Raw genomic sequence first — 23,089 nt, 5'->3', positions numbered from 1 at the left:
AGGACATTGAAAAAAAAAAGGTAAGTAATGATTCAAGACTGCAATTTTTGATTAAAAAACTTCAGAAACAAATTTGATTTTCTTTATCGAACGCTTTACTAATTCTAAAATTTACACTATGAATTAAAACAGTATGTTTCAAGTCTGAAAAATACGTTCCCTGATAATTCGATAAGTGGCGTGGGGGGGGGGGGGGGGAGGATTCTGTCATTCCCATACAGCTTGACAAATATGGAAATTAATGCGGAAAAATTTTCATAATCATTCTTTTTCCGTTACTTTTATTTCGATTCACGTTTCTACAAATGAATTTATAATTTATCATACCAGTGTGTTTAATTAAATCAGGATAAATTTAATTGATTATTAAATTTACTGACTTCTGGTTAGAAAGTTAATGATGGCGTCGCAGCGGCCAATGAAGTTCTTAAACGTAATTTTCATAATCGACTTTTAAAATGTGAAGCAGAGGCTGAAATAGATCAAATGCTACAAAATATAGATTGCAAAAGATTAAAATAATATTACTACTATTATATATGCGAAAGTTTGTCTGTATGGATGTTTGTTACTCTTTCACGCAAAAACTACTAAATGGATTTTGATGAAACTTCACAATAATATAGCTTATGCATCAGAATAACACATAGGGTAGTTTTCGTCCCATTATGGGGGGCAAAACCCCCTTTGGGGGGCAATAAAACACAATTTTAGTATAAATTCTCTAATATGGGGATGAAAAAATACTTGCACATATTAACATTATATGTCCATCGAAAGCTCTGATTTTTCTGCTGAAGATGGCACCTGTTCGAAATTTCTAAGTAGAATAAAAAACGAGTTATGAGCTTTTTAGTTCCATGTTCGAAGGCTTTCCTTAACTCAATACAATATTTGATACTCAATACAATATATTATATCTTGAAGTAAGATTTTTGCAGAAGATTGGCAAATAATACATGGATTTGGCTGATTTTTTTTCCATTTTAATGCAACTTTGAGGCAATTAATGGTTTTTTTTTATATTTATTTGTATTGATTGGGTATATTTAATCGATCAGCTGGAATCTAGCCAAACTTTTTTTGTGGAATCATTTCAATAGCTAAGGCATTTGGCATTTTTTTCAACTGTCGCTGTTTTTGAAGCTTAAGCCTACGCAGTACTGTGTTTCTCGGTTTTCACCATTTAACCAAATATCGCCATTTCTTTAATATTTCTTTAAATTTGTTAACACGTAAAATAATTCGCCAACTAATTCGCAAATTCATAAACAGCGCAAAAACTTCCATTACTTTGTCTTTGCACACAATTTCATACAATTGCCAAATTTTTACTGTTTATTGGAAACATTTCGGGTAGCATCATCCATTTTGGGACGATTTCTACGGTAAGAAGTTATACATTATACAATAATTTAGATTGCCGGTGTAGCGCTGGATATTATGCCTTTGATGGAGATCGGGATTATAAGGGAACTGTTTCACTTTATTTAAGAATAGTTGACCTCACTCGAATAGGTTTTTTTTTTGGGAATTACCCGACTTCTTTACAACTCCTGAACGTTTTCGTGATTTATTTTTTGTGATTTTTGGGTGTCTTCTCAGTTTTGCCGACATTTCATTTACTCCCCTTCCCCCTAATTTTCAGTTTTAATCATACCTTTTGATACATTTAAGGGGACAGACAATTTGAAATGTCGACGAAACTAGAGACAAACAATTTTTTGGTAACTATTTGACCTCTGCCTGTAATGACCATTAACTTAAATCAATTGAAAAAAACTACATCAACGTGAGCGAAGCCGCGGGTAAGAGCTAGTACTGGAATATAACTGTTTTCAAAAGTAACAGTTTTGCCTTTATTCGAAAATATCATTTCAAGTCTAAGTCGTTTCTTTAAAATTGGGAGGGGGGTGGGGGCCTTGTTTTGGCACATTCCTCAAATTTTGAATAATTGTTTCATTTTGGTGAGTTCAGCCAGACTGCAGGAATTTCGCGCCCATTTGCCTGGTGCTGGCGGTAATGATGCGGTAATATTTGATGAACAAGAGCGGCAAATTCGAATCGCAACGTGATCCATAATTTGTTTTATCAATCCTGCAAATGCTTTTGATTTGATTGATAATGCTGCATTTCGAAGGAAAACGAAATGTTAATGATCCTACTGCATATCCTTCTTGTGCATAAAAAGGAGCATGTGAAAGCATTTTAATAAATCAAATTTAGAAAACAAATAACGAATATAAAATTAACAAAATTTTGAGTTTCAGTGCATAAGGAAAGGAAATTTAGGCACAAAACACCGATTGTGTAGAAGATTTCGGTCGAAACTAAAATGCGCTAAAAGAGTCAACGCAAAAATTGTATGTGGTCATCCAATACTCTACACGGACCCTCTTCCCCTGCCAATAAATTTTGAGCGGTGACAGCATAGAGGGGAAGACGTCCCCCAAAACCTGTCAGCCGCTCCACGTAGAGGGGAAGGAAAACGCTACAGCTTTCTCTCTCTCTCTTCCGAAAGCTAGAAATTTTCTGTCTGATGAGTCCTCTTAAGGTGATGTGAGTCTGTCTGGAATCGAAGAAGATGGTTAATGTTTGGTGGTGTAAATAAATCGAATAAATCTAGAAAAAACCCCCGAAAAGGAGTCATCTATTGCGTTTAATGTTTTCAGAATGAATGTTGGTGAGTTCTTAAACTTAGCTTTCCAGGAAAAAGGGTAAGCCAATCATTTTATTATTAAATGAACTTACAAATCAAAACATGGAGGCACCGGCGAGATTTGTTTATTAATTGTTGATGTATGCATCATAAATCGAGTTAAATTCAGTAGATCATTTCCTGGAAAGTAGAAAGTTTATTATTCTTACTAGAATCGAAAACACTAATGATCTTATATAATCGAAACTAGATGTATTCTGAAAACGAAATTCGTCTGAAAGAATTCTTAATCTTTTGATGTGTTTATTATTCTATTATTTAAGTCCAGAAATGTATGTCAGTTAATTCAAAAATATTATTATTACTTGTGAATTCGAAATGCAAGAAATCTGAATTAGTAAATTCGAAGAATTTGTTTATTATTCTGACTGACTGTATATTCATAGTAACTAATTCTGAAAAGCTGTATTTGAGTTGTATAGTTGCATTGGGTTATTATTTAAAAGATGGCTCCTACTAAAGAAAAAAGTAAAATACCATTAGTGTTCCAAACTCAGATAAAAGAAATCAAAAGGTATTCTGAAAGTGTTGATAATGTAATAGAGTCTAATAATATTCAGAAAGTTCTTGCCTTTAAAGGTAATATATTAAAATGTCTAGAAAGGTTAGAAGACAATTATTATGAGTTTTCTGTTTTGGAAAACTTTGTGGAAGATGTAGAATATGAAAACTTTACTAATTCTAAAGATTTGGCTGATTTGACATTGGAAAAAATTGAGTCATATTTAACTAGTATTAATAGCAAGCTACAATTCGAAGACGATAAATCGAAAGTGAATGCTTATTCTAACATAAATCTTCCTAAATATGATCTTCCACAATTCGCAGGTGATTTCAACTCTTGGTTGAGTTTTAAATCTATATTCTCTAGTTCAATTGATTCTAATGAATCTTTAACAGATATTTAAAAACTGCAGTATTTACAAAATGCTGTCACTTCAGATGCTTCTAGATTAATAAAAGGATTCGCAATAACTCATGAAAATTATAAACAAGCATGGGAAACACTATTGAATCGGTATGATAATCAGAGAGAATTGGCATTTTCCCAATGCAAAAAGTTCTCTCTAAAAAATGTTAAACCTACTTCAGAATCAATTTGGGACATGATAGACATTTGTAATGAAGTACTCAGAAATTTTAAAACATTAGGATTAGAATGCAATCAATTGGTAGAACTTCTATTAGTATTTTCTCTTCAAGATAAGTTAGAAGATTCTATCAAAGTCAAATGGGAATTAACCCTTGAAGATAAAGCTTTTCCTTCATTAAATAAGTTTCTTTCATTTCTTGAAAAGCAAGCCAGAAGTCTTCAAGGTATCAAAATTACACCACTCAATGAAAAATCAAATAAAGTAACTCACAAGCCTTATTCACTTAAAACTACTGTAGAGTCAGATGACTCATGTAAACTTAGTTCTTCATCTCATTCATTACATAAATGTGAGAAGTTTTTAAAGATGAATATAAATAATCGATGGAATTTTGTTAAAGAGTCAAAGTTATGCTTTAATTGTCTGCGAGGGAATCATAATGTTTCATCATGCAAATTTACAACTTCTTGTCGTGCTTGCAGGCAAAGACATCACTCCGTACTTCACCAATACCAAAGTAGTCCTACAGAAATCCCTGTTTGTAATTCAAATCAGAATCTAGCTGCTACTAGTGACCAGAATGTAGTTCAGCCATTGGCTACATCTCAGGAACAGTTTTGCCTTGCAGGACAAATGAATTATTCCAATTCAATTTTGCTCTCTACAGCCATTGTTAGAGTTAAGAATAGTCAAGGACAATATGTAAACTGTCGAGCCTTGATTGATGGCGGGTCTCAGACTTCTCTAATTACAGAATCATGCTCAAAAAATTTAAACCTTCCATTTTATGAGTCAAAAAATACTATTTTGGGCTTAGATAACAAAGTTGCTGCTTATGCTACTAAACGAGTAGAACTTCAACTTTCTCCTCATTTTAGTCATGATATCTTTGCCGTAAATGCTTTAGTAGTAAACTCACTTGTAGTAGTACTCACTTGTGTAGTAGTGAACTCACTTGTAATTTGCCTAACTTCATAGTTTCAAAATGCGATTGGCCTCACATTAATGGATTACAGTTAGCTGATCCTTCGTTTTTTATTAGTCGTCCTGTCGATATGATTCTGGGAGCTGATATATTCTTTGATTTAATTCAGTATGGAAAAATATCTGGGACTAAAAATCAATCATCTGCTCTAAACTCCAGGTTAGGCTGGTTGCTTTCTGGGAAAGTTTCCACAGCCTGTCAGAGCAAAAGGAAGGTCATGTCTTTAATCAATTGCCATGCATTGCTCGACTTACAAAATCAAATAGCCAAGTTCTGGGAAGTTGAGTCAATTACAGATGCTAGTAACCTCTCAGAAGAAGATCACGAAATCGAAAAATTCTACCTCGACCACACAAGGAGAAATCGTGATGGTAGATATGTTGTAAGTCTTCCTTTCAAAAACGACAATGCATTGGGTGATTCTAAAGTCCAAGCCAAGAGACGATTTTTCTCGTTGGAGAAGCGCCTTTAGGGCAATCCAGAGTTAAGAGATAGATATGTAAAATTCATGCAAGATTATGAAAATCTAGGCCATATGCAACTTGTCCCGAATTCTGAACTATTGAAACCATCTTCTAAGTGTTTTTATTTACCCCATTTTGGAGTTGTTAGGGAACAGAGCGAGACTACAAAGTTACGAGTAGCCTTTGATGCTTCTGCCAAAACTGACTCGAAATTATCCTTAAATGACGTTCATACAGGCCCCAAGTTACAAAATGAACTATTTAATATTCTGTTAAAATTCAGATGTCACAGGATTGCTTTAACAGAAGATATAGAGAAGATTTTTAGGCAAATTCTAGTTACTGAAGATGATGTAGACTTTAAACGAATATTCTGGAGGGAGAGACCTGAAGAACCGTTAAAAGAGTATCGATTATTCACTGTAACATACGGGACAACTTGTGCCCCGTATCTGTCCATTAGAACAATTCAGCAGCTAGATCAAGAAGAAATCAAGCAATTTCCAGAGGCATCTAAAGTTGCTCTAGAGGACTTCTATGTAGATGGTCTTCTGACAGGAACAAATTCGAAAGAGGACGCCAAGAAATTAGTAAGTCAAGTAATCGAACTCATGAAGAAAGGAGGTTTCCCGATTCGAAAATGAGCGTCCAATGAATCATCTGTACTGGAATCATTACCACCAGAATTACGAAGTTCTTCGGGATCTCTGCACATAGAAGAGGATCATTAGATGAAAATCTTGGGGATCATATGGAATTCAAAGGAAGACACATTCAGAATCAACATTAGTCCACCAAATGAAGTTAGGCCAACCAAACGGCAACTCTTATCCACCATCGCCAAGATCTATGATCCTTTGGGGTTCTTGTCACCTACAACAATTCAGTTGAAGATCCTGATGCAAGATATCTGGAGAGAAAACATCTCTTGGGATGATCCGGTCACAGACTGCATTTCCGAATCATGGACCCAATTCAGGAATCAAATGAAGCATCTGGCAGAGATTCAGATTCCAACATACCTTTCAGGAGATGCTACAGCAAAGCGAGTTCTTTTCATAGGTTTTTGTGATGCTTCCCAGCGTGCATACGCTGCTGTTTTCTACTTAAGAGCTGAGCTGGTAACCGGAAAAGTCCATGTTTCAATGATAACATCTAAGACAAGGATAGCTCCTGAAAAATCGAGAACTTTGCCCAGACTTGAACTTTTGGCAGCTCTGCTTCTTTCTGAACTCTACGTTGTTGTGTTAGAATCTCTGAGAAAGGTAATTCAAATCGATAAGTCATTTCTTTTCTCAGACTCCCAAATTGTTTTGGATTGGTTGAAATCATCTCCCAGCAGATGGAAAATCTTTGTTGCCAATCATATCTCAAAAATTCAAAAAATGACTTCTGAAGCATCCTGGCAACATGTGAAGAGTCAAGAAAATCCTGCCGATTGTGCTTCACGAGGTATTGCAGCTTCCAAGCTAAAAGTTCATAAACTGTGGTGGTCTGGGCCACAGTGGCTAAGTCAGGATTCTTTACACTTTCCATCAATTGATTTGTCGACTTCCTCTGAAGAAGACGTGAAATGTGAGGAGAAGTCATCCACCGTTCTTACTAATGTCTCAACATCAAGTCAAGGCAGCTATTTTTTGGAAATCATAGCTAAGTATTCATCATTCTCACGTTTAATCCGAGTCATAGCTTGGTGTAAAAGATTCATCAAAAATTGCAGATCATCTAGAGTTTCTGGTGTGCTAACATCAAAAGAGGTGGATGATGCTACCAAGATTGTTATTCAAACTGTACAAGAATCACAGTTTCATTCCGAAATTCAACTTTTAAAGAAGAGACATCCTCTTCCCAACAGCAGCAAGCTTCTGCCTCTAGGTATTTTTCTGGACACGGATGGAATAATCAAAGTTGGAGGAAGATTAAAAAATTCAAGCCCGAGTCCAATTCAAAAACACCCAATTTTCCTTCCTAAGAGCCATCACCTCACTGATCTGGTCATTCAGTATTTTCATCATGTCAATTTGCACAGTGGACCTCAACTTACCTTATGCTGCATTTGACAGAAATTCTGGATTCCTTCTGGCAGAGGAGTCGTCGGAAGACTTTTATCCAAGTGCCAAACCTGCTTTCGCTTCAGAGCTAAATCGTGTGAGCAGCTCATGGGGAATTTGCCTGCAAATAGGTTCAGTGCTGGCAGAGAGTTTTTAAACGTTGGCATCGACTTTGGAGGACCATTCATCACCAAACCCAACGTTCCTCGAAGCAAAGTAAAATTAAAATCCTACCTAGCACTCTTCATTTGCATGGCAACAAAGGCTGTGCACCTTGAGGTTGTTTCGGACCTCTCAGCAGATGCCTTTTTGGCAGCATTCCGGCGCTTCATATCCAAACGAGGAAAACCAACCAACATGTTTTCCGACAATGCAACTAACTTCAAAGGAGCCTCTTCATATCTAAAGGAACAGTTCAAGCTAATCAAATCTGTTGAAGTGCAGAATTTTGTAACTCAAGAATCCATTACATAGCACTTCATACCTCCCACGGCACCTCACGTCGGCGGACTCTGGGAAGCTGGCATCAAATCGATCAAGCAGCTTCTAATTAAAACAATGAAATCAGCTGTTCTGAACTTTGAAGAGCTTGTGACATTGGTAACGCAGATTGAAGCATGCTTAAACTCAAGGCCTCTAACTCCTATGTCTAATGACCCTCAAGACTTGCAACCTCTTACGCCAGGACATTTCTTGATTGGTGCTCCAATGACTTCTTTTCCAGAAGAGGTCCCTTCACAACCAGCGTGCTTAAGGAAGCGATGGAATTTAATTCAACATCTCCGAGGTCAGTTCTGGAGGAGATGGCACCTGGAGTACCTAAATCAATTACAACAAAGAACCAAGTGGAAGAAACCAAGACGAAACCTGAGAATCAACGATTTGGTCCTTATGAAGGAGGACAATCTCCCACCTCTGCAATGGAGCCTAGGCAGAGTTGTTCAAGTATTTCCAGGAGACGATGGTGCTGTTCGAGCCGTGGATGTCAAGACCCAACGAGGACAATTCAGACGCCCTATTACCAAGTGTTGCCTACTGCCAACGGAAGACTGAACTGATAGTCCAGGCGGGGGAGTATGTTTGCTCCTACCGTCAAGAGAGGGCGCCACCAGTAAAGAGACTTTAAAAAATATGTATTTTTGTTTTGTGTATTCGTTGGCGGGAAGGTGATGTGAGTCTGGTCTGGAATCGAAGAAGATGGTTAATGTTTGGTGGTGTAAATAAATCGAATAAATCTAGAAAAAAAAACCCGAAAAGGAGTCATCTATTGCGTTTAATGTTTTCAGAATGAATGTTGGTGAGTTCTTAAACTTAGCTTTCCAGGAAAAAGGGTAAGCCAATCATTTTATTATTAAATGAACTTACAAATCAAAACAGGTTTCTTAATTAAATGTAGTGGTACAATATTATTAAGTAACACTGCACAGCTGTTCTGTATGTTAGCTTGTTGTCTTTCATTTTTATTCTTGACACGACCAAATCATGTCTTTTGTCATTTATAATTTCATTGCAATCCCCATAAACATTTATCAATTTTTATTTGTGTATTTTCATTGAGATTTTCAGCGTCCCATCATAACATGTACTGGTTCTTCCTCCTTGAGCTATCTACGCGACACACACTAATCAATTGATTGTTGAAGATGCTCCTATATTCTAAAACAAGACTTTTTTTATGATATGTTTTTACCAAAACAGGAAGTCATTTTGTCGGCAATAGGATCAATTTTGCTAAAAATGAATACATGAACATTCTTTTAAAATTATATCCAAGAGTTTACTGCAAACTGTTTTGGGTTATTAGGCTCTAAAACAGTTAATTCATAATGTGTGCAATAGATACAACATAAAGAATTGCAGTCATTTTTGAAATTATAAACCACAGGGGTAGAAGTGACCGACTTGTCACATATAGGACATTTTCCGCAAAAAATATAGGACAAATTTAGGACACATTATATGAATAATTTTGCTATGAAGAGAGAAATAATACCTATCATATATTATTTATTTATTCTTATCAATGATTTTGTTTAAAAAAAAACTCAAATAAAATTATTCCTTACATCTGAAATGACTTTCCTGAAGTTGAAAGAATATTTTTTGAAAAAAAAAGTGTACTTTATAGACGAAATAATTAAACAAAATTTGAACAAAGAAAATTTTTATTTTTTCTTCCTCACTCATGACCCAAGTACTAATTCCACTGTTCTTTGAATTTATATCTAAACTGAACCCTTTAACACCTGTATTAAAAACAAACAGAGCTTGAGAAGGATCTTCTTGACGTTTTTCAGAGTCTTCGTTATGCTTGAATATTTTAGCATGCTGCCTCAATTGCGAAAATCCACTATTGCTTATGGGCATTGAACAGTTGCAAAAATGGCAAAAAGCGGTAAAATCATCTTTTCCTTTAGTGCACCATGCACCAAAATTTGTAGAATTAATGTCCTCCTGGTTCAACAACAACAAAAAACGGGAATATAAGAAATATAAGACATTTTTCAAAAATATAAGAAATATAGGACGATTTTGATGCTTTTCTTGAAAATATAGGATATATAGGACTACTTTGAGCCCTGAAACTATCATTAAAAAAAAGTTGAATAAGTTTATTTTGAAGCAGATCAAAAACTACTGAGTGGAGCATCTGTACGAGATCAGAACAGGCCTGTCGTTTATGGGTTTCCCTAAAGAGGATTACTCACCAGGGAACAACACAAGTAGTGCAATAATAAAAAAAATAGTTGAAATAGGTAGCAAACAAAAAGAGTATATTGAGACCTTTTTGAAGCGAAAATTATTTGCCCCTGTTATGAGATATAAAGTCTTAAAGTCTGCAGAAATTTTAAGAAAAGTGCCAAATTTAAAGACTTGGCAAGGAATTGAAGGTACATTACATTTCATCGTCTGTATGAAGTTGGACATCTGCAAAGCATGAGAAAGATTTTTTCCCACTAATCAAGGAAAGTTACTAAATTAGGCAACTTTTCTTAAAATGTTGGCAGACCTCATATTTTGACAATGGTGCTACAAGGGCAAATATATTATAACTTCAAAAACATGTTTCACAATCATAGGCAGTTGGTGCACCAAAAAAGTGGGGAGTCAAAGGAGGTGCAGGAGGAGGAGACAGGTTTGTTGGGCGGTCCTTACAGTTGACTTTTTTTAATGGATTAAAACTTAAAGTTATTGAGTAAATCAGCTCCAAAAAATTTGGAATGCAACCTCAAAAATCGGGACGGATGGCCACAGTAGACATTTTTATTCCAAATAAGAGCTCTATTTTACATTATACAAAATAATAACTTGAGAAAAACATAAAACCTACACTAGGGTGGCCCTTATTTTTCAACTTTCGAAAAAGTTAGCTCCCAACCCCCTATTTTGTTCCAATGGACAAAAAAATGATGTGTTCAAAATATTAGCTCAATCGGAAAAGTTTAAGGGGTGCCGCAACAAGCATGAAATTATCAAATTTTCTCCAAAAAAGGAATTTTTCAAATCTTTTCAAGTAAAAAAAAAAAAAAAGCATCTCGCATATTTACATTTTTGACGTACCTATATCTTCTTACAGGTGTTATTTTGCTCTAACTGGTTTTTCAGAGACTTTCTATGTCTTTCCCCCTTTTTCCTCTGACGTCTTTTGTGGTATCAAAGCTTTTTGACCAATTCACTACTCATGACGCGTTCTTGCTACTGCAATTGTTTCTACATCAATCTTATGAAAATTTCCCTGTCAACTTTTTAATTGAGTTATTTTTGTAGTCACACTTAATTTTATGAGTAATTTTTAAACTAATTAAAAATATAATTTGAGTATTATCATATATATCAGGATTAGGACCATGATAGTAAATATAATGTTTGTATTATTAATCAAATCCTATTTTTTTCCCCAAATGATTGGATAAACTTAAATTAACTCTATTTTTATTATGTGCTTCGTTTGATTATTTTCTAAGTATAACCTTGCCTTTGTTCATTACCATCATTACCATTCCATCGTTTATTATTCCAATACATGAAACAAATCAATTGTCGAGCCGAGAACATGTTTCATTTTTACGGTAGTTTGCTGCTTTGATATGATAAACACTGCTGCTTTTTAATCCCAAGTTTTAAATAGAGTCACAATACATATGATCTACATCTATTTAGAAGAAAATTTGATGAATTGTACAAAATAAGAGTTCCAATTGAAACATCTTTTAGGCGAACATCAGTCCTCTCTCTGTCCAGTATATCTCCCATCCCCCTTAACCGTTTCCCACCATCCCCTTCCGAAGAAGACCCCACATTTGGTCAGAGGTCAAAAGTCAAGCGGGGGTGAGAGACGACCTTGGGTGAGCGTGGGAGCAGCTGCCCACAATAGAGCCCCTAGGGGCCTTAGCCCCCAAGAGTGCTGCTGGTAACTTGCGCCTGACTTTCGTGTCATTATCAACTCCGACTTGCAAAATGGCATCAACGTCTTCCGGTAGCTCATTAAACAAGTTGAGAAAAGATTTCTACATTGATCTTGTTGGCAACATTTCTAATCAAATTGTTGGAGCAAAGCTACCATCGAATAGACAAGTCTTGAGCGTCTTTTTTTACAATATAAAAGTTGTAAATATGACAAAAAAAGAAAGTGCAACATTAGTGATTCAAGAAGTATCTGTTTTTTGGCAAAAGGCAAGAATTCCCACTAAAAGAACGGATCACTGCGTTGACAAGTTAGTCAAACTCCATGATGAATGGAAACATTTGCAGAAAAGTTTTTCGAGAACTTCAGGGAAAGGAAAAATGAGAAGAGATTCTTTTGAAGAAATTATGGACGATCTCTTCGATATTGCTCATGCAAATGCTTTAGAAGACATCAAAATTGAAGAAGATAGGAAATTTCTAATTCTTCAGCGCCAAAAAGGAAGACCGGGCTCCATGGTTGGTGCTGACTTAAAATTAACACAAAAAGAAGAAAGGAAATCAAAGAAAAACAGAACAGAAGTTGCCCGAAAGAAACGAACTTATGAAGAAATGAAACGACAATTAGTCGACACATCTTATGATATAGTTTCAAGCAACCCAAGCAGTGACGGTTTTGACGACAGTAGCAGCCCTTCTTCTGTCATTGATAAACAATTACCAGAAACTGATATAGACACACTTGAGAGTACGGACAGTACGACTTACGCAGAAACTAGAGGTACATTGCATTTTTTTACTCCTCGTCTATCTGAAGTTTTTGATAGATGTAAAATCACAGATAGAAATGGAATTTACATACTGGTAGCTGCTGCAGAAGCATTTGGACTTGATACTAAAGACCTGATCATTAATCGAACTTCTCTTCAACGCCTCCGAAAGAAATTTAGAGAAGAAAGACATGCGGAAATTCAGAAAAAATTTAATTTAAATGATTGCCAAGAGCTTGTCTTACACTGGGATGGAAAATTGCTCCCAACACTTGCAGGAGTCGAAAAAACTGACAGACTGGCAATAATAGTAACTTTCCAAGGCAAGGAGCAAATGTTGGGAGTTCCTGAAATCCCATCCTCATCAGAAGAACAAGCCATGGCTATTTATGAAGCAGTTGAAAAGTGGGGATTAAACGATAAAATTCAAGCACTTTGCTGTGATACAACAGCCAGCAACACAGGCCGAATAAATGGTGCCTGTATTAATCTAGAAAAATTGTTTGATCGTGATCTGCTGTACCTTCCTTGTCGTCATTACATTTTTGAGTTAGTTTTAAAGGGATGTTTTGACTCTCTAATGAGTGCAACTTCTGGTCCAGACATGCCACTTTTCAAAAGATTTAAAGAAACTTGGACAAAACTCGACAAAAAAAATTATACCACTGGTAGCAATGAAGTACCTCATGATATTCGTGCAACCATGCTCGAATTTCTTGATCAACACCTTTCAGCTCGGAAACAACAGCGCGATGATTACCGAGAACTGTTGGAATTAAGTATGATATTTCTTGGTGGGGATTCCAAAGTGTGGAATATCATTTCGTAAGCCAGGAGCTGTAAGTCATGCTAGGTGGATGTCAAAGTCCATTTATGCACTCAAGATTTACTTATTTCAGGATCAGTTTCCCTTATCTGAAAGGGAGAAGAACTCTTTGAGAAGAATATGTATTTTTCTTGCTCGAGTCTACGTTCGATCTTGGTTTCTCTCCCCGGAAGCAGTTAAAGCTCCATATCACGATTTCCTATTTATGCGTCAACTGATCGATTACCAGGATATTGATACAGAAATCAGTATTGTTGCTCTCAAAAAATTTTCAAAACATCTCTGGTACTTAGCTCCTGAAACTATGGCTCTATCCTTATTTGATGATAATGTTCCAACCTCGGTTAAGAGAAACATGGCACAAATTATGTTGGAAGCAGATAAAGATGAAGAATCGCAAGAAGCAGAAAACCAACAAAAGAGATACATTCCACAGCAAAACAATTTTTCTAAGTTTATTAACAACGAATTTTCATCTTTTGTGACACCTGTTACAAAACATTTCCTCACCCGATTTTCTGTAAGTTCTGATTTTCTCAACAAAGACCCTTCAACTTGGAAAGATGACCCTGGTTACACAAGTGGAAAGGAAAAACTTGATAAAATAATTGTTGTGAATGATGCTGCAGAAAGAGGGGTCAAACTAATTCAGGAATACAAAAATATTCTTACAAAAGATGAAAATGAAAAACAATTTGTTTTACAAATTGTTGCTGAAGATCGCAAAAGATACCCTACTGCTACTAAATCCTCACTTAGGAAAAAATAATGTTGAACATTCGCTTGTTCCCGCTGTGTTTTGGTTCTGTAGAAATTGTTTGTCATAATAAAATGTATTTATCCTCTAAAAGCTGTTGTGTTAGTAAAGAAAAATTAGATATTGTTAAAAAAGCACGAGATTTCTAGGATTTGCTGAACTTCAAGTCGTTTGCGGCACCCCTAGAAATTGTCCAAATGAAGAGAAATTTTACACAGCCTGCTTTATTATTCATTGGAACAAGATAAGAGGTTGGGAGCAATAAAATTTTAACTTTCGAAAAATACCCTATAGCTAAGGGCCACCCTAACCTACACTTATTAAATCAATTCTTTGTTCTTTTTAAACACGTGAAACAATTAATGTTATAATTGTTTGATATACTGTTAATTTTGAACTTAAAGTGGAGGGGCAAAGCCCCTTCACTTTCAAAAGTAAGGGGTCAATTGCCTCCCCCCTCCCCCCTACAAGTCGCCTATGTTCACAATGCTCTTTTGATTTCTTTAAATTGTTTCTTTATTATATTATCTTGGTCAGGTTTTGGTCCCCTATCAATTTATATTAAACTTATGTACAGCTTTGTTGACGCAAACAAGCTATAATGATTATTTCTGAAATTCAGGGACTGCACCAAACTCTCAATTATTGAAATACATTCCTAACTTGCAAAATACGGTTCAGAAAATGTTTGGTAAACATTTCATTATCTTTTAATAGATTCCAAAAGTCTCAACAGGACAAGCTACCTAAACTGCTTCTGTAATGTTTAACTTACCTACAGCTGATTTTACTTTAGTAAATCTTGGTTCAACTGATGGTTCACCAGCAGAGTTACTTGTTGCTGTTGCTTTACGTGTAACTTTTCCTTCAGGGACAGAGGCCTCCGAAGTAGCTGTAGAAGGCACGGTAGCAGCTGGTAATGCAACAGCTACATCAAAGTAGTCCCAGTCATCAGCATTCAGAATTTCTCGTAATTGCCTAAACTTTTCATCAGTGAAGCACATTTTCCTTTCTAGTTCTGCCTGTTTCTCAGCTAATCTCCTTTCCTGTAATAAAAATTCAAATACATTTTACTCTAGAAGCAATGATTAATTTTTGATTTTATGAGCTAAGTTCTACCTATGTAGGACAAAATACCTAATTTATTCTCTTTCAGTTTCTTAGTGCGTAAATGATCCTAGAACCAATAAGGTCAATTAAGGCCGTATCCACAAAAAAGTGGATACAGCACTCCAACATTTTTTTTCTGCCAATCATTTTATATTGTACAGATTCTTTTCAGGAAATATTACTAACTTTTTTTTTTCCTGGAGATATTGAAAATTTTGAGGTTTTGGACTTAATATTAGGTTTAATAAATACTTTTTTGCGTAAAAAGTAAAACACGAAAATATGACATCAAAAAGCACAAATTGCAGATTACTGAGCTAACATGTGTTTCGACGTTACAAGGAATGCTTTTTTCAATGCAAAAGAAATGAGCTTATGGACAAAAAGACATCCAACAAAAGCCAAGAGCCAGATAAGCAAGCAGCTTAAAAACTAAAAATATTGCATTAATCAAACACCTATGAGAAAATTATAAATAATAAGAGTGCAAACAATGAGCAAGAGCTTTCTCACAGGTACAGCCACAAAAGAAAGATAAAATTTGATTGGAAATGAAAATTAAGCCACAAAGCAATTTGAGCTTTTTCATGTTTTTTCTCATTCTACACTGGCCTCAAAAGGTTAAGGTACAACTGGTTTTTTGCGCATTAAGTAGTTTTTTATTGAATGCGTCATAGAAATTTGTTTTAAGTGTTCTACAAAAACGATTTATAGCAAAAAAAGCAATGTTTGCGGAAAAGTCCATTCTTGAAGAAAACAGAACATCACAGTATTATGTAGTAAAATGGCATTGAAACAATACAAAAATGGGTTCTAATAAGGAATGTGTCCCCCCAAACTTAAATGTATTGGCAGCATAGATTTTCTAAGGTATTTATTAAGTTTTCGGACACTGGAATAGGAAGCGAAGACCAGGCAGAGAGTAAGCCTTGTTCCAGCTCATGTAACGACCTTGAAGGAGGATTTAAAGCAGCAACCATTCTGCCAAGATAGCTCCAAAGATGTTCTATCGGATTCAGGTTCGGAAATCGATCTGGGCATTTCATTCGTTCCAAACCGTGATCCTCAAGATACTTCTCAACAATTCAAGCTCGGTGAAGTCGTGTATTACCATCCATTAGAATTAAATCATTACCAATAGCACCAGCATATGGGCGAACATATGGTTTAAGGATCTCATCCCGATATCTCAGACCAGTCTGAGTTCCTCCATGGAACACACGCGGGTCATTGTGACCACCGAGCGAGATCCCTGCCCAAACCATGATTCCACCACCTCTGTAACTGTGGCTTTCAACAGTGTTGGATTGATGGTATCTAGTGGGCTGTTCCCTCCAGGTCAGTAGATGCCCTGAATCACTCTCCAATGTAAATCTAGACTCGTCTGTGAACAGCACGAAGCCCATTGCTGCTGGGTCCAGGAAAGATGTTCTCTTGCCCAGCATAAGCGGATCCTTTGATGTGGCCCATTGAGGAGAGCACACACAACTGGTCGTCTTGCATAGAGATCTGCATTGTGACGACGAATTTGCACTGCAGTAGCAGAGATTCTTCTTCCTGATGCTACAAAGTGGTCTACAACGAGCTGCAACACAGTAGTGGTTCTTCTTTGGACCGAAAGAATTAGAAAACGGTCTTCTGCAGATGTTGTAGCTCATGGTCAGCCTGAAACAGGTCTTCTGGACACAGAATCTTGAGATTGGTATTGATCCCAAACTCGCTGAACAACACTATGAGGCACATTGAGATGTCAAGCAGCATCAGCCTGCAACAATCCCATTTCCATCCATCCAACTGCCCGCCATCTTAACAAATCAGATTAACGACGTCTCTGAGACATTTTCTAAACTCTATTGACTATTGTCATCGAAAATGCCGACAACAGTCAGGATTCATACTCTATTTGGATGAAAAAATTCCATGCCTTTTCCAAGACTTCACAAAAATTTTCATGAGCTTGTAACATGAAAGGAATACTACTATTTAATAGGACTCGACCGATGCATCGGCCTGGCCGATGCATCGGCGCCGATTGTTCAACAATTTAGCCATCGGCATCGGCGGCCGATGCTAACTTGCGGGAAACATCGGCCCATCGGCCTTAAAAAACATCGAAAAGCCGATGGAATTGGCCGATGTTTTTGAAAAAAAAAAGGACCTTTGCTGTTTTACTTTTTAATACAAAGTAAATGGAGTTGTTGTTTTCACATAAAATTGTTTACTTAAATTTCAGTATGAATTTCTATTTTTAGTCATCCCTAGAAGAGTTTTTAATACTACATTCAGGTACCAAACAAGTTAATTATTGCGTTGTTTCTAGCAGCAGGTTGTACGTATGTATCTGTCATAAGTCATAACTAAAAAATGATAATCTGTAGAAGGTTAAAGTTTCATATGTGAGGTCTGCGGACGTTCCAGTTGTGCACTTCCCTTTTTGCTTTCGATCGGGTGTTCTGAAAAGCCTGTTTACTCATTTTTTGTGGCTATTAATTACTTATTTCAATGCAAAACTAATATAGCGTCTCAGATTGACGATCATTTGGTGATATATTGCCGAATTGGAGACCATGGAAACAAATATACGATGGCGAAACCGATTTTTGTGTCATTTTATTAGATTCCCTTTGAACCGACGGTAATTTTTAATTTTTCGATATTTGTAATATGAATCACAGTAATGCAGTCTTTTCTGTATCGCTTCGGCGGAGTTACAAGTTTGGGGCCCGTTGAAATACATTTTGGGGATCACAGAAGTTGTAAAACATTTATCATTCGCATTTTTGTAACTCCTTCGGTGGCCCTATGGTTATTGTTGGCATAAATTAAATTAAGTTTAAAATTCAAAAGTTAAGATATTTAAACTAAGCCAACATTAACTGGCCGTGTAATGTCAAGTTGGAGACAAGCAAAAAACATGTTTCAGAAAAATACATTTATTAAATATGACTAGAATAACATCCCCATAAAATACACCCCCAAAATATCATAACAAAAGTGGTTCCAGAAAATAAATAAAAATGTCACCAAAACGTCGATGCAATCGCTTGCCACTCCGAAGGATCAGCTTGAAGACTCACAAAAAGGTCCGCCGAATCACACTTCAGGAATGTCCATACTGAACAAGCAACATTACACAATTCGTAGATCGGTGAGCATCACAGGTAGACACGTGGAACTCACATCCCCGACATTTTAGTTGGCCGGACACAACACAACAGGTTCTTCACCTGGACTCACTAATTCCAGGACTTGGAAGATTAAACATCACATACCACAAAAACCCCCGCTAGCATCGCGGGGAAAAACCCCCCCACACGTGAGCCGGACTAGGCTTCACGATCAGAACCAACCACTGGGGATCGTTGAAAGAAGAAAAACGAGAGAGAGAGTGTGATCGCTTGCTGCCACTCACCACAATATATATGTTTTATCAACCAATGAGATTCCATGCCTCGATGACATCACCACCCTAACTTCTACTTCGACCATCACTCATTTGCATATTCCACTGCCGCGAATATTCGTACTCCTCTCCATAGCACGTGCGGTCAACAAGTGGAATTAATTCGAGTCGATCAGGTGACAACTCAACTTTTCTGAATCGACACATCGAGACATGCAATCTCCGATGGTTTCAGTAAACAGTCGCCATTAATTATGGCGTGGGGGAATCGTCGATTGAAGTGTTAGCACCAACTAGTTGACAGGTTCTACTTTTACCAGACTGGGCTTAAAGTAGGTACACTTAACTTTAAATTATTTTCTTTAAATTATCGGCTGTGGACCGAGAATAAAAAAATAAAATAAAATAATATTTTATGCTAACAGTTATGGAGCCTCTCGCGCAATTGCAACATTTGCTATATTTTAAATCCGCCATTGCACGGCAAAACAAACTCGGGTGCAAGTTTTGAAAGGGTTTTCTGCTCAATGTTTATGATTATTTTGAGCTCGATTTTTACGACTATTTTTTGAATTTCCGAGAACACTTGCGTGCCCCTCCTCCCACTCCCTCAATTTCTGAAATTAAACTCTAGTTGTACTTCTGAGTTGTTCAAAACTAACACCATTCATGAAATTGGAGATTTTTTTTTTCAAACTTTATCTATTGTTTAGAAAGAATTTAGGGCATTAATGTAAGAAATTGATTAAAGACGTTTTGAATGGTGACATAATTCGGAAATCAAAGGGACTTTTGATTTTTTTTTTTTTTCGGAAGTGCTGAAGTAGATTCAGAAACTCTTCCGAGGCGTTGGTGATAGCTGTTCTGTACTAAAAAAATGAGGCAGAGGTTGGGGCCGAAGTGTGATTTACTCCAAAATCAGAGGGTGACCCCCCTAACCCTACCTCGTCATTTCAAGCATTTCTTAAATATTTAGCGATTTTTTATTTTGGTCAAGAAATGTCATTTTGCGTATTTCTCATACTTGTTTCACCTATATTTCGTAAATTGCCATTTTTTTTTTTGCATCATTAATAGCGATTGATTTTTTTTCTGTTGTAAGTAACTATTTTTATGTATTTATATAAAATCAATGAATAAGTTATTTTCGTTTTTTATAGAAAAGTTTCAAGGATTTTCTATTATGCAATTTTTCAAATTTCAGAAAATTATTGTTAAATTGAAAAAATTAATTTGAACTTGTTTGTAAAGCTTCATAAAAGATTAAACAATCAAATTGTTCAGTTCTATGTGTGCAAACATCAGATCAAATAGTATATGTATTCAGTTATTAACTTGGTGTAAATATTGAGTTTGTTTACTGTACCTGCATTTTAAGAACCTTGCTCTTTTCATGGCTATTTTTTTTCAGCAAAATGTATGCCACTGTTATAGCTTTTATGAAAAATACAAACTTTTCTATTCATAAATTTTAAATAAGTATAAAAATATTACTATTTTGATCTAATATTGTAATTTATCTGTTACCTTTTTTGCTTAATTTGATGACTAAAAAATGTCTACGTGCAATCTTTCAACTTTAATTGCGTAATTTGTTGACGGTTTCATAGTTCTATTCTTAATTTTTTTTTGAATGATTAAACAACGTAATTTAATTTTTTTAAACTATGTTTAATGTACCTAAATCCATACATTATAACAACATTACTGAAATCTTAGTTATATGCTCAATTTAAAAAAAAACAAATCAATTGGTTATTAAACAGTCTCTTTGTTTTTCTTCCTTCTTTTTTGGCTATTGTTCTTTCTCTTTCATCATACAGCAGTCAAAAAAGGAGAAGCATAACTACACCCTATACAGATTGTACGTAGCAAGATGCAAAAGTTCAGGGACAAGCTGTATAAAATCTTACCCAGAATAGTTCACATTACCGAAGCACATCCACCTTCAAAAGGTCACCTTAAGGGACTATGTACTTCTGCCAGTGTTCATATAACTTTTGGAAACACTCCTGGAAGCCATTTTTCGCTACCTTCTATGATGCAGCTTCATCTTCTCCTGACGGAAAAAAGCGGCGTCTGTGCAAATGTTTTTTTGCTGGGAACAGGTAAAAGTCACATGGAGCTAAGTCCGACGAAACGTTATGTTATTTGTTTGTCATATCAGAGTATTGACCAATCGAAACAGCATCCTCAACATGAAAGTCGCCTTCTTCCCCACGATGAAGTTAAAGCAGCAGCGCAAGAGGCCTTACAGGAATTTGCGAAAAATGTCTTCCAGGAGTGCTTCTAAAAGCTATACGAACGTTGGCAGAAGTGCATAATCGTTCAAGGTGACTATTTCGTAGACAGATATATGCTTCGGTAATGTGAACTATTCAGGGTAAGATTTTATACAACTTGACCTCGAACTTTTAGATCATACTACGTACGTGTGAGTTTTCAATGTACTATTTCATAACGTTTTTGAGTGACGCAAGTTTACGCGCATGAAGTCATTACAAGAGAATTTGCGATAATTAACTGAGGAGGCGTTCAAAATGGATATTTGGTTATCTATATGTTCTTAGGTACATATGTATGTACAGATGTATGTACAGATGTGCCGAAAAAAACTTGTGAAGTATAAATTTGGTGATAGTAAAATAGAAATTTAGGTCGAAATCTGATTTTTTTTTTTGTGATTACAAGTCTTTATTCGTAGAAAGGAAGTAAAGTGAAATGAATCAATGATCCTTTAAATCCCTGACAATCTTATCAATTTATTTCTGTTTGATTTTTTTTTTTTTGCCATCGGCCAACGGCATCGGCCATCGGCCATCGGCAATCGGCCATTTGGAGGAAAACAATCGGCCATCGGCCATCTTTGAACAATCGGCATCGGCCCATCGGCCAAAAAATGCCATCGGTCGAGCCCTACTATTTAATATCAAATTTGCCAATTTTGGAAAGAAACATTAGCAAAACTCCTACGTGAGTGCCACTACCTCATCGAAGCACTTACTTGTGATTGACAAATTATCAGTCATTACACCTAAAAAACTATTCTTATTTGTCTTCATCACACATATTAAAAATCTCAAAGCAAAGTAAAAATACAGTGAATGGAATATGATGATGCTTAAATGTCTCATAATTTAAACAGGCAGAATGATAATGAATGGGACAAATGTTGAATGAGTCATTACTGAGTTTCAATAAATTTGTACAAAAGTTGCCTTTTAATGTCAACTGTGCATTTAATCATGCACATAACCTGACACTATTTTGGTTCTTTAAGTAAAGCCACATTCTTTAGTAAATTCAGGTGACCAAATCAGACATTTGTTTAAAAAAAAAAAAAAACATTTAGTAGAGAATAAATCTTCTGATACATAACTTGTTAACTTATTTGCACATTTTTAATTTCATATAAATTAATAGGTTCAGAAATCCCAGAACATAGTGTTTGATTCCTGACATTGAACGTAGCAGTGAGTAACAGGGATTAGTTTTGGGAGGCCGCATGTTGGGCACTACTGTTTTAGAGTATTAGAATTCCTCTATTTCTATATCCCAATGCCTGACTAAAGATCTTCATTTTTTCAAGCTTTCAACAATTTAAGATAAAAGTATGATAAGTTTAATAATATAGTTTTTACAAGTGATGGAAAACTCGAATGCAATTAAATCACATTTTTTGAGTGGGCGAAATCAAGAACGTGCAAGTTTGATACTACAGAATATAAAATATAATAAGTGCTGAAAATAGTAGTAAATTCAAAATGAGCAATGTCCAAGTAGTAAAATCGCATTGCAAAAAAGGCAAGCGGCTGCTACAGAAGTGGATGCAATGAGATTTCAAAATTCAGATTTGTTTTTGGGATAGTTCAATTTTCCACTTAATAGCTTTTATACGCAATACTGTTAAATCACTCAAGATTTCTAATGCTCTTTCAGCTACTGTTACTTCCTCTTTGGCCAGGACATTTTTCCATGACTTTTCCAGGTCTGAAATTCGCTTATTTTTTCTCCATGACTTTCCAGGATTTCCATGACCCGTATAAACCCTGAACAGTTGAAAATCAACACAATTTACACACAAAAGTACGAAAGCTTGATATTAGCATATCTTTTTCTCATTCATAAAAATATATTCTTCTTTATAAAATAAATGTGGTAGCAACCATTGTTCCATAAATGGTTATAAAGTTATTATCATTCATGCAAACTATGCATTTTATTGTTACTGCCATTTTTTTTTATGGTGAGCTTCGAAAAACATGTTGTACCTTAACTTTTTGAGGCCAGTGTACTTCATTTTAAGGTTTGGCATAGATTCAAGGTTCTATATAGCCGACATGGGTGCATGCACTATCTTTGCAACTTTGGACAACTTTGTTCCTAACATTTCTTAACAACAAAAGTAAGTTCATCATTTTTAACAAATGATTTAGTAAAAGTGAAGAATAGGGTGGGGCATTTCAATTTTTTTGGAAAGATGAGAATTCCACCAAGAAGTAGAGT

General features: G+C 35.7%; 1 protein-coding gene across 1 annotated transcript in view; it reads right to left on the bottom strand.

Annotated features, from left to right (window-relative positions):
• LOC129228465 (kinesin-like protein KIF23) overlaps positions 1-23,089 on the bottom strand; it is a 146,522-nt gene that overhangs the window by 21,920 nt on the left and 101,513 nt on the right. The window contains exon 17 of the mRNA XM_054863146.1: positions 14,846-15,116. Coding sequence (XP_054719121.1) covers positions 14,846-15,116 — 271 coding nt within the window. The remainder of the gene's footprint in view (positions 1-14,845; positions 15,117-23,089) is intronic.

This window comes from Uloborus diversus, chromosome 8, assembly GCF_026930045.1.
Source record: "Uloborus diversus isolate 005 chromosome 8, Udiv.v.3.1, whole genome shotgun sequence".
In the NCBI taxonomy this organism is placed as follows: Eukaryota; Metazoa; Arthropoda; class Arachnida; order Araneae; family Uloboridae; genus Uloborus; species Uloborus diversus.
The sequence above is the reverse complement of the archived record's forward strand: the minus strand, read 5'-3'. Positions and strand labels throughout refer to the sequence as shown.